The sequence below is a fragment of the Schistocerca gregaria genome, chromosome 11 (genome assembly GCF_023897955.1).
Source record: "Schistocerca gregaria isolate iqSchGreg1 chromosome 11, iqSchGreg1.2, whole genome shotgun sequence".
Lineage (NCBI taxonomy): Eukaryota > Metazoa > Arthropoda > Insecta > Orthoptera > Acrididae > Schistocerca > Schistocerca gregaria.
The window spans coordinates 102631093-102646713 of record NC_064930.1 but is presented as its reverse complement, the minus strand read 5'-3'; the positions used below and the strand labels follow the sequence as shown (position 1 = coordinate 102646713).

General features: G+C 42.6%; 1 protein-coding gene across 1 annotated transcript in view; it reads left to right on the top strand.

Annotated features, from left to right (window-relative positions):
* The window catches only part of LOC126295146 (high affinity cGMP-specific 3',5'-cyclic phosphodiesterase 9A-like), a 2007270-nt gene that overhangs the window by 1965016 nt on the left and 26633 nt on the right, over positions 1–15621 (top strand). The window contains exons 15-16 of the mRNA XM_049987432.1: positions 1415–1627; positions 11387–11610. Coding sequence (XP_049843389.1) covers positions 1415–1627; positions 11387–11610 — 437 coding nt within the window. The remainder of the gene's footprint in view (positions 1–1414; positions 1628–11386; positions 11611–15621) is intronic.

Sequence of the window (15621 nt, the reverse complement as noted above, 5' to 3'; positions counted from 1 at the left end):
TTATATCCTCTCTACTTCGACCATCATCAATTATTTTGCTCCCCAAATAGCAAAACTCCTTTACTACTTTAATTGTCTCATTTCCTAATCTAATTCCCTCAGTATCACCCGACTTAATTCGACTACATTCCATTATCCTCGTTTTGCTTTTGTTGATGTTCATCTTATATCCTCCTTTCAAGACACTATCCATTCTGTTCAACTGCTCTTCCAAGTCCTTTGCTGTCTCTGACAGAATTACGATGTCATCAGCCAACCTCAACATTTTTATTTCTTCTCCATGGATTTTAATACCTACTCCGAATTTTTCTGTTGTTTCCTTCACTGCTTGCTCAATATACAGATTGAATAACATCGGGGAGAGACTGCAACCCTGTCTCACTCCCTTCCCAACCACTGCTTCCCTTTCATGCCCCTCCACTGTTATAACTGCCATCTGGTTTCTGTAAAAATTGTAAATAGCCTTTTTCTCCCTGTATTTTACACCTGCCCCTTCAGAATTTGAAAGAGAGTATTCCAGTCAACATTGTCAAAAGCTTTCTCTAAGTCTACAAATACTAGAAACATAGGTTTGCCTTTCCTTTATCTAGCTTCTAAGATACGTTGTAGGGGCAGTATTGGTTCACGTGTTCCAACATTTCTACAGATTCCAAACTGATCTTCCCCGAGGTTGGCTTCTACCAGTTTTTCCATTGGACTGTAAATAATTTGCATTAGTATTTTGCAGCTGTGCCGTATTAAACTGATAGTTTGGCCATTTTCACATCTGTCAACACCTGCTTTCTTTGGGATTGGAATTATTATATTCTTCTTGAAGTCTGAGGGTATTTCGCCTGTCTCATACATCTTGCTCACCAGCTGGTATAGTTTTCGCATGACTGGCTTTCCCAAGGCCGTCAGTAGTTCTAATGTAATGTTGTCTACTCCGGGGGCCTTGTTTCGGCTCAGGTCATTCAGTGCTCTGTCAAACTCTTCGCGCAGTATCGTAACTCTCATTTCATCTTCATCTACATCCTCTTCCATTTCCATAATATTGTCTTCAAGTAAATCGTCCTTGTATAAACACCCTATATACTCCTTCCAACTTTCTGCTTTCACTTATTTGCTTAGAATTGGTTTCCATATGAGCTCTTGATATTCATACAAGTAGTTCTCTTTTCTCCAAAGGTCTGTTTAATTTTCCTGTAGGCAGTATCTATCTTACCCCTAGTGAGATAAGTGTCTATATCCTTACATTTGTCCTCTAACCATCCCTGCTTAGCCATTTTGCACTTCCTGTCAATCAACGTATATGTAACTGATTTGTTACCTGTTTTCCTGATAACTTAGAATGTGTTGCTCCAGTGTACAGTGTCGTCCCATTACCGGCCTGCACGCCACAGAGAGATGGTGACTTACGTGCCTGGTGTTGCAGTCCAAGTCGCGGTCGCGATCGACCGACGAGGAGGCTCCGCCAGCAGCAGAGTCGGCTGTGGATGGGTCAGCGCCTGCCGGGCCAGACAACCAGGCCCCAGCTGACGCCATGCCGGATGTCGCAGAGGAGGAGCCCGCGGTCGAGAACGACGACGCGCGCTCCGACGAGGAGTTGGAGGACGAGGAGGACGACGAAGAGGAAGCCATCACAGAGGTCAGTGAGTTAGTGTGACGCAGGCGCGCGGGGAGTGACTGGCAAGTCTAACACCCTCTGCACCAGAAGTCCAGTCAGGGAGTGCTGTGGTGCTGTGAGTAGTGTTCAACCCTTTCGTCAGCCGTGGGAAACATGCCTGGAACGCTTTGGGCGTCACTGCCTACGCATCCAGTGCTACATCCCCAGAAAATATCCTGTCAGGGTGAAGTGGCCGAGTAAAGTACTCCATAAAAACCACCTGTTACTCAGTGCAGCAAAGCCCCCTTCCAAATGATTTCTTCTCCCGCTGCGTGGGCGGACTGTTTTCAAAGCTTTTTCCATTAATCGTGGAACTTTTGATACTTCGAAGGTACATTTCATCACAGGACAAGGCCCTCATTGCACGCACCTGTACTGCGTGAGTCTGCAGCAGTGGCTCATCACTAGACAGATAACTTCCTCCATATGCTTTATTAGACTGATGTATAATATTAAAAGTCTTCCAAGCAATTACATCACGAGTTGGAAAGGAATCCAAAGAACTCTTCTTACCATCACTAGATCGAACAAAGGCAATAGTAATCCAACCATTACCCGTTCATTGCACAGACATAGCCAAACTAAATCTTGCAACAAAACCCACACAGAGTGCATCCCAGAGTGCCCCTGAGAGCTACAACACCAAGAAGAATCGCTTCTCGGCTTTTGACAAGATCAATATATAGGTTTTTTTGTTTAAAAATAATTGTAATAAAGGAAAATAAAATATTTATTAGTCTCCTTGAACATTACGATCATTACCCAAAGAACCACCACTCTTACACCATATATATACAGATTCAGAACTTTCAAGTTTATGACACACATGACTTCTTAAAACTAGAGGCTCATCACTAGACAGATAACTTCCTCCATATACTTTATTAGACTGATGTACAATATTAAAAGTCTTCCAAGCAATAACATCACGAGTTGGAAAGGAATCCAATGAACTCTTCTTACCATCACTAGATCGAACAAAGGCAATAGTAATCCAACCATTACCCATTCCTTGCACTGACATAGCCAAACTAATCTTGCAAAAAAATCCATCCACTTGTGGCCACCAGAAAGTATAGTGTTAAGAAGTCGTGTGTGTCGTAAACTTGAAAGTTCTGAATCTGTATATCTATGGTGTAAGAGTGGTGGTTCCTTGGGTAATGACTGTAATGTTCAAGGAGATATTATGTTTTATTATTGTAATGTTTGAGACTAATAAATATATTATTATCCTTTATTCCATTTTTTTAATACAAAAAACAAAAAACCTACACATTGATCTTGTCAAAAACCGAGAAGCTATTCTTCTTGGTGTTGTAGCTCTCAGGTTCCCCTGAACACACTGTCTTCTTCTGCGGACAACGTACGAAGACAGGACACACAGTATACACAAATCGCATGAACACACAGAATGAACTACATGCCATATTAAGCGACCCGGAAAGGTGGACTCAACTCAACAAACTAACTGACGAAATCTCGAAGGTCCAACAAATAGAATTCTTGCGCGCAACAGACGCAACCGAAGGCAAGTCGGTCCAAACAGACATCATGATGCCCAGGGGGACACAAACATGATTAGCACCACGAGTGATGAAGAAGAATCAGATACAGACCAGGGCACCAACACAGATATTGAAGCGTCCAGCGCAGATGATCCATAGTGTCAACCAAGTCCACTTCAAAGAATAGTCTGGAACGAACGACAAGAGGTGCACAAGCCACACACAGTCCCAAAAACAGATTGCACCTTATTTGTAAATATGTAAATAGTTAACAGTACCTCCGTGTCTAATAAGAGCATAAAGCTGGGTACCTCTTCAGGGGACCTACGCCTTCCATTAAGAGGCAGCGCACAGTCTGGATGGAAGGATCTTAATTGTGGTCCCTCTCTTTTGAGCCCAACCTGACGGATACCTGTGGTAGATCGGGGAAAACCACCGTTCAGGTCGTGTTGTCGGAGGGGCCGGGAGGTGCTAACTGCCACACCACATATCATTGTATGTCTCATTGTCTCAGCGTGAATTGTTTGTGCAACCAACCTACACAGCCTATACCTCAACCTCCACTACACTAAAGTGCACGTCATTTATGATGGCGGCCGAGTTTAGGTTCGTTCTGCGCATCTGACGTCACAAAACACAGTCAGCCAATGAACAGAGAGCGACGTCGCCATAGCTCGACTGCAGTGCAGAGCACGGAGGAGTGGCTTCAGTTTTAGAAACGTTCAGTCATAAATAAAGTAATTGAACCAAAGCAATGTCTTGATAGCAGACACTCTATAAAAGAAAGTTTGGAAAAAGCATTCTTTATACAAATTGCTTCATATTCTGTTAATTAATTAAACCAAATAAGCAATAAGGCTCCTAATTCAGGCGATAGCAAGGAAAGGTGTTTGTATCATTCTCACTAACCGCTTTTTCGCAATAAAGAACAGCGGTAATTGTTTATTTCGTATCGTACTTCGACGAAACGTGAGTAATTCATAACCATACCAACAGTGTGTGTCGGTTATTTGCGTGGTTTTTTAACGTCCTCTGGGAGAAACATTGAATGAGGAGCTGTGTTAGCGTAATGGTTAAAGTGCCTGGTTGCTAAGTGAAAGGTTCTGAGTTCAAATCGTTGATCGGTGCTTAAAATTTTCTTAATTTTAGAAACAATATCAAAGTGTCTTATTTCATGAATTTTATTTGTTTGAATGTAATTTTTTGAAATTTCTAGTGGCAACTAAAATCGACCATATGGAAAGTATACTCTATGGACTTTTACCTCTGCAAACTCTTCAAAATTTCGTGCACTGGTTTACTACATCTAATGCTGCACAATAACTGCGTTGAACATCGAAACAAAATTAAGTCATTTATTGGGGGAAGGTATCAGTCAAGAAGATGTGTAAAAATCAAATTTTTGAGCCAAGTAGTTTTTGTGAAATCGAATGATAAAGTGTGTCAAAGCAGTCGAAACACTGTGTGTCTGCATAGGAGAGCAGTGCAATGATGACAAAATCGCGGAATGCGGGGAGCACGTCTCTGTAGCAGTGAAAGAGTTAATGCGGCTGTGGTGGCTTTACTTCATAAACTGCGCGCTCCCCACTAAATGTAAGTTTGCGAACTATACTATACTATGGCGCTGCTTCTCCTGGCGCGTGCAACTGGCAACGCAGCAATCTCCAGCGTCTGGGCGGGCACGCGCGAAACGCCAAAGATAAAATAATTGAACTATAGTCCCTTGGGATTCACAGTTCTCACCTCTGTACAGTGCTACCACCTAGTGAACAGTATAGGTTACTACTTCCAATCGGAAGTTCCCGCCGTTTTTGCTGTACCTTCACGCAGAGGCATTGTATAGCTGAGTGTTGCTCTGTAGAGGATCCTTTCAGTGCTGTTTGCATGTCATTTTCTGATTTTTTCCTCGAAGCTATAGAATAAGGTAAACACTTTTGATTTCCCCAATTTATGAAGGAAAACGTAAAATTGGAAGGAGGAGAATTCCAGTTTGAGTCAAAAGGAGCCATTTCTGCAGTAAAATGGATGAATAACCGTCCAGTCACTTTCCTGTCCTCAATTCGTGACCCCTGAGAAACAGCCACAGTGAAAAGGAAAAAAAAGGATGGTACTAGTACAGAGATTTGTGGCAGAATACAACAAAATAATGGGTGGTGTCAGTAAGTTTGATCAATTACGAGAAAGGTGTGCTATTGGCAGACGTTCTGTAAAATGGTGGCACAGAATATTTTATTTCCTGGTCGACGTTGTTGCAGTGAACAGTTTCATCCTGTGTGAAAATTAGTAAAAGAGAAAGTGGACAGCATGATACAGCTCACATACAGGATCCATCTAGCCAGACAACTGATCTCTGGCTTCTCATCCCGAAAAAGGCGTGGACAAAAACCTTTCTGGCAAAAAGGGGTAAAGTACCTGAAGATGTTCGTCATGTGGCTGTAGGGGAGCATCAACCCATTTTAGGAGAAACCTACAGGAGTTGCCGTCATTGTAGTACCAAAGCTGTGGAAAAGAGCACTCACTGTGTTTGTACATATTGTCAAATACTACTTTGCATAGACCCATGTTGCAGAAAATTTCATGGCAGGTAACTGTGAACAATCATTTTAACAAAAGAAGTAGATTTATCAAATAAATATGACGTGTATTGAAAAAGTTGTTTTTGACATTTAACTCCAAGGTAGGGCACCTTGTTGTGTGACCTCGCCTTGACAGTTGTAACAAATTTGACATTCTGTTTGCTAAATATACCTACCTCTTAACTACTATCTGCTCTCCATTCATTAAAAATAATTGCTCAATAACTTTGCCCACTGTACGCAACACCTTTTGATGTCACTCACCTGTAAAACATAAATAAACAGTAAATGCACATGATCACCACACCTTTCTAGGCAAACACACAGTGGAAATGAAGTGTAAAGGTGCAGTATGCTCACAGAGGCTAAAAATGTGGCATCATGGTGCACACTGGCCAATGGGGTACAGTTCCATTGCAACACGCATTCAATAACAAGGTCCCAAAAAACTGTAAGTAGAACCAAATAGTAGTTTCGTCTTATGAAATATGGACTCAGTACAGTTCTTTCTTGTATGACAGAAAAACTGTAATATATAATATATCTGTAAACATTATGCAACACGATTATTGTGTTCTTACAATAAATATTGATCACAGACCACTAAGCATTATCCATAAATAAAAGGAAGCCAAATGCATTCGGCATAGAAACAAACATCCTTTTATTTCCACAATGAGATTTTCACTCTGCAGCAGAGTGTGCACTGATGTGAAACTTCCTGGCAGATTAAAATGTTCAAATGTGTGTGAAATCTTATGGGATTCAACTGCTAAGGTCATCAGTCCCTAAGCTTACACACTATTTAACCTAAATTATCCTAAGGACAAACACACACACACACACACACCCATGCGTGAGGGAGGACTCTAATCTCTGCCAGGACCAGCCGTACGGCAGATTAAAACTGTGTGCAACGTTCGCAGGAGAGCTTCTGTAAAGTTTGGAAGGTAGGAGAAGAGCCACTGGCAGAAGTAAAGCTGTGAGGACGTGGCGTGAGTCGTGCTTGGGTAGCTCAGTTGGTAGAGCACTTGCCCACAAAAGGGAAAGGTCTCGAGTTTGAGTCTTGGTCTGGCACACAGTTTTAATCTGCCAGGAAGTTCCATATCAGCGCACATTCCGCTGCAGAGTGAAAATCTCATTCTGGAAACATCCCCCAGGCTCTGGCTAAGCCATGTCTCCTTAATATCCTTTCTTTCAGGAGTGCTAGTTCTGAAAGGTTCGCAGGAGAGCTTCTGTTAAGTTTGGAAGGTAGGAGACGAGGCACTGGCAGAAGTAAAGCTGTGAGGACGGGGCGTGAGTCGTGCTTGGGTAGCTCAGATGGTAGAGCACTTGCCCGCGAAAGGCAAAGGTCCCGAGTTCGAGTCTTGGTCTGGCACACAGTTTTAATCTGCCAGGAAGTTTCATATTTTTATTTAGTTGCATAGATGGACCACATCTTTTTATTTAGTTCCATGGACCACATCTCCAACAACTTAATAGTAGTAGCGGTAGTTGTAGTATTAGTAGTAATAATGCAATGTTTGTACACAGACGACCGGTTGCAGTAAGATTTTACTTTAACATCGTCTTGAGACTGATCATGAGTGACTTCATCAGAAAATCCAAACAATCAACTAAAATGATTACAAAACCATTGACACAGAGGAAAAGCAAGAATGGATGATTCTTTTACCGAATAGATTTATTAAACACTATACTCGCATCTAGTAACTGATGAGCAGACTTACCATAAAAATGCTTCCGTCGCATAAAATATTTCATGAGACAATAATATATAAAACATATAAAAACTACAGACATTACAACTAACATGAAATTGGTAATTGTCACTAAAATTGCAGCTACATGGCGTAGCACACTATACACCATAAGGGCTGTAACAGCAAGCAAGCATTGGAGTTGGCATTAGACTATGAGCCTCACAAAAGGAAATTATGTATGTGAAATAAGTCCCTCCATCTACTGACAATCAAAGAAATCAGCTGCTTACATTAACAAAAATATTTCAAATAGCATATAACTGTTCATCTCACAAGTTAATAGTCAGCACTATGCAAATAGATATTTACACAGAATAATGCAACAGCAATGATTCTATACATTTTGTATGAAAAACGATTATAATGTAATAAATGAAAAGAGAGAGAAGAAGATGATATTTTAGAGTCTATTTGAAGGAAAAAGAAGATTTAATTTTGGCATTTTTAAGTAGGGGCTTTATACCATTGAGGATATTTTTATGACATAACTGCAACAGTTCATTCAGAATGAAACTACCATTAAAAAAAGGTGTTTGATAGTTTTTAATTTTTCAAGGATATCAAGTCTGAAGTCTTTCTTCTCTGTATGTAGAATGATGATGACATTACCTTATTTATGCTTGTGGCCTTTAAATAAGAGGTGATCAGCAAAGGATGAGTTGCATATCTATACACATTTGCTAAGTAATGTTGTTTATGTCAAACTGCAATTGTTCATCCTCTTCCTCATATATAATAGACTTGGCATGTGTCTATAGGCACATGAGTTTTGTAAGGAAGAGTGCATTAGTTTCAAATTGTCAATAAGATTATTTTTCAAGTTATTATTTGTAGAAAATGTTATTTTACAGTCATATTAGTTTTGGAGGCGACGTTGAATTGTGTACTATGGAAAAAATTAATAACTAATCTATTTAGTTAACCACTTTTTGGCTTACAGTCTGATGACAGTGTTGTAAACCAAAACCTGATAAACTAAATAATTTAATACTATAGAACATCCACAATTTTGTGCTTTTTATTTATAAATACATTAAAGTTTTACTAAAAATCTGTAAGAATTAACTAACACCTAGATAATTGCATCAAAAGTGTGTATAGGTATCCAAGATCTCCATTAACTATACAGGGTGTCAAAGCAGGAATGGTCAGTATTCAGAGTTGTGACAGGAATGGCGGTTTGCAAACAAAATGTCTGGTAAACATGGGGTCTAAAAGGCATACCTAACAGCTGTGAGCACTTGTCCAGTAGAAAGTATGTTTCACAGCAGCAAAGATAATGAAGTGCTCATATCTCCTCTTGAGACCATGTTCAGTGGGCTTTTTATCTTGTTACAGTCCATACTGTCTCCTCTAAAGATATGGAAAGCAAATAGCTGGCAGTAGAAGAAACCTGTTTCACTGTATCAAAGATGGAGAAGCATTCATAACTCTTAAGGTATGGATTTTACGGCCCATTTTTACTAGACGTTTGTGCTTCGAATGATCATTCCTGTCGTATCCCTGAGTATTGACCATTCCTGCTCAGACAACCTGTATTTTTTAATATAATCATATTTCGAACAATTTCCAAATTAGTAGCTCAGTCCTAAATAATACCTCCAGTCTATGAAAACTGTCTTCAGGTGTATGATGTAAGATGTTAAAGTTACATATTAACTTCATATAGAATAATAAACTTCATATAGAATAATAAAAAACATACTGACTGTAGCACAGAAAGTGCTGAATCATGTTGTGGTAAAACAAAACTAACCAAATGAATGAGGCAGAATTTCTAAGCAGTTTTTATACTTTGTAGAAATGTGAAATACATTATTCCACGTCTAACATACGAATCTGGTGAAGTTTACACAAACCTGTAAATAAATAAATCATTGCATATCTAAACAAATAAAGAAACTTCATTTCACCGATCTTTTCATATATTGTGACATGTTTCAGTGTCAAACAGAAGGCCAATACTTAGAACAACATCTTGAGAAAGTCAAGAAGCATAAACTGAGGAACTAAGCCCAAAGTTATTAGAAGTGCTGCTTTGTCACTGTGCTGTTCTACAGCACACTATGTCTTCTCTGTTTGATATAACTCATCTCACGCCAAAATTTTGGACCCTACTGTGTATGTAGCTTGTACGCTGCTTACAGGACACTTAAAACCTACCACTGTTCAGAAGATTTACTGTCTTGCCAGTATCATGCATCCAAATATTCATTGAGAAATTTCCACCAATCATGAACGACTGAAGGCTGAGAAAGTTGAAGATCACCTACTCTGTGACCATGCTCAGTCTAGGCTCAAATCAAGAAAAATTTTCCTTTGACAAGCAGAGCTTTTGAAGTTCCTTATAGACAAAGCAAGACTTTTTCAATGGAAATCCAGACAAGGTTGAATGGAAGTGCGAAAACATCTTCCAGCTGGTCACAAAGACTGGTTAAGGACTGGTGTTGGCTGGCTGAAGACCTCCCTTAAACCGCGAGGTTTGGCATCAAATGGCTCTAAGCACTATGGGACTGAGAAATACTTAAACCTAACTAACCTAAAGACATCACACATATCCGTGCCCGAGGCAGGATTCGAACCAGCGACCGTAGCAGCCGTGTGGTTCCGGACTGAAAATTTGGCATCGTAGGATAGCAAATGTGAGTCTGTATGGAGAATAACAAACTATGGAACAAGATTTTAAATATGGCTGAAAGAGCAAGTGTTGAAATTCTTCACGGTAAATGATAACAGCCATACAGTTGCAGAATAAGATTCATTATAATCCTTGACCACGGTTTCGGTATATCTAAATATACCTTCATCAGAAGTAAAATACACTAAAATCAACATAATTATGGACAGAGGGTCGATGCGAACACAGCGTATCATCAGTTCTTCCCCTGTGAACTGTTTTCAGGATTTTAAATGAGATGGACCTCTGTCCATAATTATGTTGTACAAATGGAGATGATGTTTTAAATACTGACGACGCCTTTGGCACAATTGTTTTACGTATCTCCACTGCAGAATGTGATTTTAGTGTATTTTACTTCTGATGAAGGTATATTTAGATATACCGAAATCGTGCTCAAGGATTTTAATAAATCTTTATCCTGCAACTGTTTGGCTTTTATCATTTACCATGAACTATGGAACATCTTTGGCAGTCCCCTCTTCGTCTGCTTGCTTGTTCAGCGTGGGACCTCACGCTTGCAAATGGCTTTGCCCTGTGTGTGGCTCAGTTTTGGACACATGTCATCCGATCTGCACATATGATCAATGGTATATCTGAATGTTCCTTTTCTAAATATCTCTATGCTGAATGAGATTTTCACTCTGCAGCGGAGTGTGCGCTGATATGAAACTTCCTGGCAGATTAAAACTGTGTGCCAAACCGAGACTCGAACTCGGGACCTTTGCCTTTCGTGGGCAAGTGCTCTACCACCTGAGCTACCCAAGCATGACTCACACCCCGTCCTCACAGCTTTACTTCTGCCAGTACCTCGTCTCCTACCTTCCAAACTTTACAGAAGCTCTCCTGCGAACCTAGCAGAACTAGCACTCCTGAAAGGAAGGATATTGCATAGCTTAGCCACAGCCAGGGGATGTTTCCAGAATGAGAGCTTCTGTAAAGTTTGGTAGGTAGGAGTAAAGCTGTGAGGACGGGGCGTGAGTCTTGCTTAGGTCGCTCAGTTGGTAGAGCACTTGCCCACGAAAGGCAAAGGTCCCGAGTTCGAGTCTCAGTATGGCACACAGTTTTAATCTGCCTGGAAGTTTTTTATCTCTGTGCTGTTTATAACAGTGTATTGTAAAGGTAGGCTTCTGGCACAAGTAAACAAACAAGTAAATAAATGAATGTATTATGTCACCACTTATGAGGAATTTTAGTCAGTGTACTCGTATCCGTTGCAGGTGGAGGTCAGCGAGAAGACACTGAAATTCAAAATCGCAACTTCTGAGGGCCCAGTGACGTCAACAACTGGCAGGAAGAGCATTCCCGGCAGTCGCAAAGGCAGCCGCGAGGGCGAGTTTGGCAGTGTGGGGTACTACGGGGGCCGCAAGCGCAGCGTGGCGTCGCCTGCCTCCAGTGGGGGCGGAGAGCTCTGCAATGGGGGCGGCGCTCCAGGGAGTCACAGGTAGGACCAGGGGCAACTGTGGCCAGTGTCTGTCAGGCCTGAGGGGGAGTTCCGCAGTGTTGGGATGGGGACTTCAGACAGACAGCAGAATGCAGCATCGCCCACCTCCAGTGATGGCGAGGTTCACTGCATTGGAAGTGGCACTCCAGGGAGTCACAGGTAGGACCAGGGGCAACTGTCGACAGTGTCTATCAGGCCTGAGGGGGAGTTCCGCAGTGTTGGGATGGGGACTTCAGACAGACAGCAGAATGCAGCATCGCCCACCTCCAGTGATGGCGATGTTCACTGCATTGGAAGTGGCACTCCAGGGAGTCACAGGTAGGACCAGGGGCAACTGTCGACAGTGTCTATCAGGCCTGAGGGGGAGTTCCGCAGTGTCGGGATGGGGACTTCAGACAGACAGCAGAATGCAGCATCGCCCACCTCCAGTGATGGCGATGTTCACTGCATTGGAAGTGGCACTCCAGGGAGTCACAGGTAGGACCAGGGGCAACTGTCGACAGTGTCTGTCAGGCCTGAGGGGGAGTTCCGCAGTGTTGGGATGGGGACTTCAGACAGACAGCAGAATGCAGCATCGCCCACCTCCAGTGATGGCGATGTTCACTGCATTGGAAGTGGCACTCCAGGGAGTCACAGGTAGGACCAGGAGCAACTGTCGACAGTGTCTATCAGGCCTGAGGGGGAGTTCCGCAGTGTTGGGATGGGGACTTCAGACAGACAGCAGAATGCAGCATCGCCCACCTCCAGTGATGGCGATGTTCACTGCATTGGAAGTGGCACTCCAGGGAGTCACAGGTAGGACCAGGGGCAACTGTCGACAGTGTCTATCAGGCCTGAGGGGGAGTTCCGCAGTGTTGGGATGGGGACTTCAGACAGACAGCAGAATGCAGCATCGCCCACCTCCAGTGATGGCGATGTTCACTGCATTGGAAGTGGCACTCCAGGGAGTCACAGGTAGGACCAGGGGCAACTGTCGACAGTGTCTGTCAGGCCTGAGGGGGAGTTCCGCAGTGTTGGGATGGGGACTTCAGACAGACAGCAGAATGCAGCATCGCCCACCTCCAGTCATGGCGAGGTTCACTGCATTGGAAGTGGCGCTCCAGGGAGTCACAGGTAGGAAGACTCAGGTGTACCAGGGCCCTGCTGACACTCCAGTGCTCATGTCAATCACACCTCGGAAGGGTGTAGTAGAGAGCTAGTCAGGGGACGCTTTCGTACACTTTGTAGCTGTTAGTGCTGTGTGCCATACGTAAAAGTAGCCTGTCGAAGTACACTACTGGCCATTAAAATTGCTGCACCTACGAAGATGACGTGCTACAGACGTGAAATTTAACCGACAGGAACAAGATGCTGTGACATGCAAATGATTAGCTTTTCAGAGCATTCACACAAGGTTGGCACTGGTAGCGACACCTACAACGTGCTGACATGAGTAAAGTTTCCAACAGATTTCTCATACACAAACAGCAGTTGACCGGCGCTGCCTGGTGAAACATTGTTATGATGCCTTGTGAAAGAAGGAGAATTGTGTACCATGACGTTTCCGACTTTGATAAAGTTCGGATTTTAGCCTATCGCGATTGCGGTTTATCGTATCGCGACATTGCTGCTCGCAGTGGTCGAGATCCAATGACTCTTAACAAAATATGGAATCGGTGGGTTCAGAAGGGTAATGCGGAACGCCATGCTGGATCCCAATGGCCTCATATCACTAGCAGTCGAGATGACAGGCATCTTATCTGCATGGCTGTAACGCATCGTGCAGCCACGTCTCGATCCCTGAGTCAACGGATCGGGAAGTGTGCAAGACAACAACCATCTGCACAAACAGTTGGACGACGTTTGCAGCAGCACGGGCTATCAGCTCAAAGACTACGGCTGTGGTTACCCTTGACACTGCATCACAGACAGAAGTGCCTGCGATGTTGTACTCGACGACTATCTTGGGTGCAGGAATGGCAAAATGTAATTTTTCGAATGAATCCAGGTTATCTTTGCAGCATCGTGATGGTCGCATCCATGTTTGGCAACATCGCAGTGAATGCACATTGGAAGCACGTATTCATCATCGCCATACTGGTGTATGAGCCAGCGTGATGGTATGTGGTGTGATTGGTTACACGACTCAGTCACCTCTTGTTCGCGCTAACGGCACTTTGAACATTGCACGTTACATTTCAGATGTGTTACGTCCCGTGGCTCTACCCTTCATTCAATCCCTGCAAAACCCTACATTTCAGCAGGATAATGCACGACCACATGTTACAGGTCCTGTACGAGCCTTTCTGGATACAGAAAATGTTCGACTGCTGCCCTGGCCAGCACATTCTCCAGATCTCTCACCAATTTAAAACGTATGGTCAATGGTGACAGAGCAATTGGCTCGTCACAATACGCCAGTTACCACTCTCAATGAACTGTGGTATCGTGTTGAATCTGTGTGGGCAGCTGTACCTGTACACACCATCCAAGCTCTGTGTGACTCAATGCCCATGACATATCAGGGACGTTCTTAGGGCCAGAGGTGGTTGTTTGGGTACTGATTTCTCAGGATCTATGCACCTAAATTGCGTGAAAATGTAATTACATGTCAGATCTAGTATAATATATTTGTCCAAGCAATACCCGTTTAGCATCTGCATTTCTTCTTGGTGTAGCAAATTTAATAGCCAGTAGTGTACAAAGAAAATGCAGTGGAATTACAAAACAAAGAGTTGAACTGGGTGTACCGGTCATTTGCAATGAAAAATGCACCAAAAAACTCATTTGTAGAAGATGGTGAATGTGATCCCCTGCAACATCAGTAAACAGCTGTACACGTCTAAGCATACACGGATACACGTCGAATAAAGTTTGAATATCAATGGTGACAACCTCTTGGCTAATGTTGTCTTTCAGTTCCTGTATTGTGTGTGGGTTTGTTTCACAGATCTTGCTTTTCAAGAGTCTCTACAGAAAAACATCATATGTTGTTAGATCCAGCAAATACAGTGGCCATAAATGTTAGCTGACAGTTCGTTCCTCAGTGAAGGCACCATGGACTCGTTCCAGGGATACTTCAGACGGGTGATATGATGCCCCATCTTGCTGGAAGAAGCAGTGTTGTCTTTCATATTCAGTGATATGAGCACAAAATGAATCCAAAATTACCATATACGCAAACATGTTGAGGGCAGTGTAAAAAAATATTGGCCCAATGATGCATGCACCTGTAACGCCTAGCAAAACGCAATTTTGTCATGATGGAGGCGTTGCGGACACACAGTGTTAGGGTTCTCTGTTGCCCAGTATCTCGTGATCTATGAATTCACATGACTAGAAAGACGAAATATCATCAGTCATGATGTAATGGAAAGGGTCTAACAAACCATCATTGATGTTATTCAAAAGCCATGTGCAGTAATCTTCGCGTTTCTGACATTCATCCTCCTGTAAGTGTTGCAAAACTGACATATGATATGCCTTCAAATTAAGACTGTAACTGCTGCAAAACTGACATATGATATGCATTCAAATTAAGACTTTTTAATATCTGCTGGCAACTCATCTGACTTACATGTGCCTGTTGGGAAATTTGTGTGTAGACTTCTTTGGACTCTTAATAATTCTTTAGCAAATGTCTGCAATAACTTCTCCGGGAATTCATTGACTTTTTCATTTTGCACAAATCTGTAAGTGCACCAATTTTCTTGCAGACTCTGTATTTGCTGGTACTCCCCTATCTGGATACTTTGATGAATGGACGCATTGTCGCCTACACAGAGCCATACAGTGCGATTCACAGTCTGCTGTGAGTGAGATGGCCGCTCATTTGGATATGTGGTGTCAGGAACCTGATTCTGCTAGGAGTCTATGGGGACAAGAGCATCACATACACTTTGGTACCCAATGACTGACTTGTCTCTCTCTACTGACGCCTCAACACAGAGATCATCATACTGCTAAAGGCCTGAAAACATCATAATTGGACCATGGAACAGTGGCACTGTGTAGCAGTGTCCAGTGAACCGT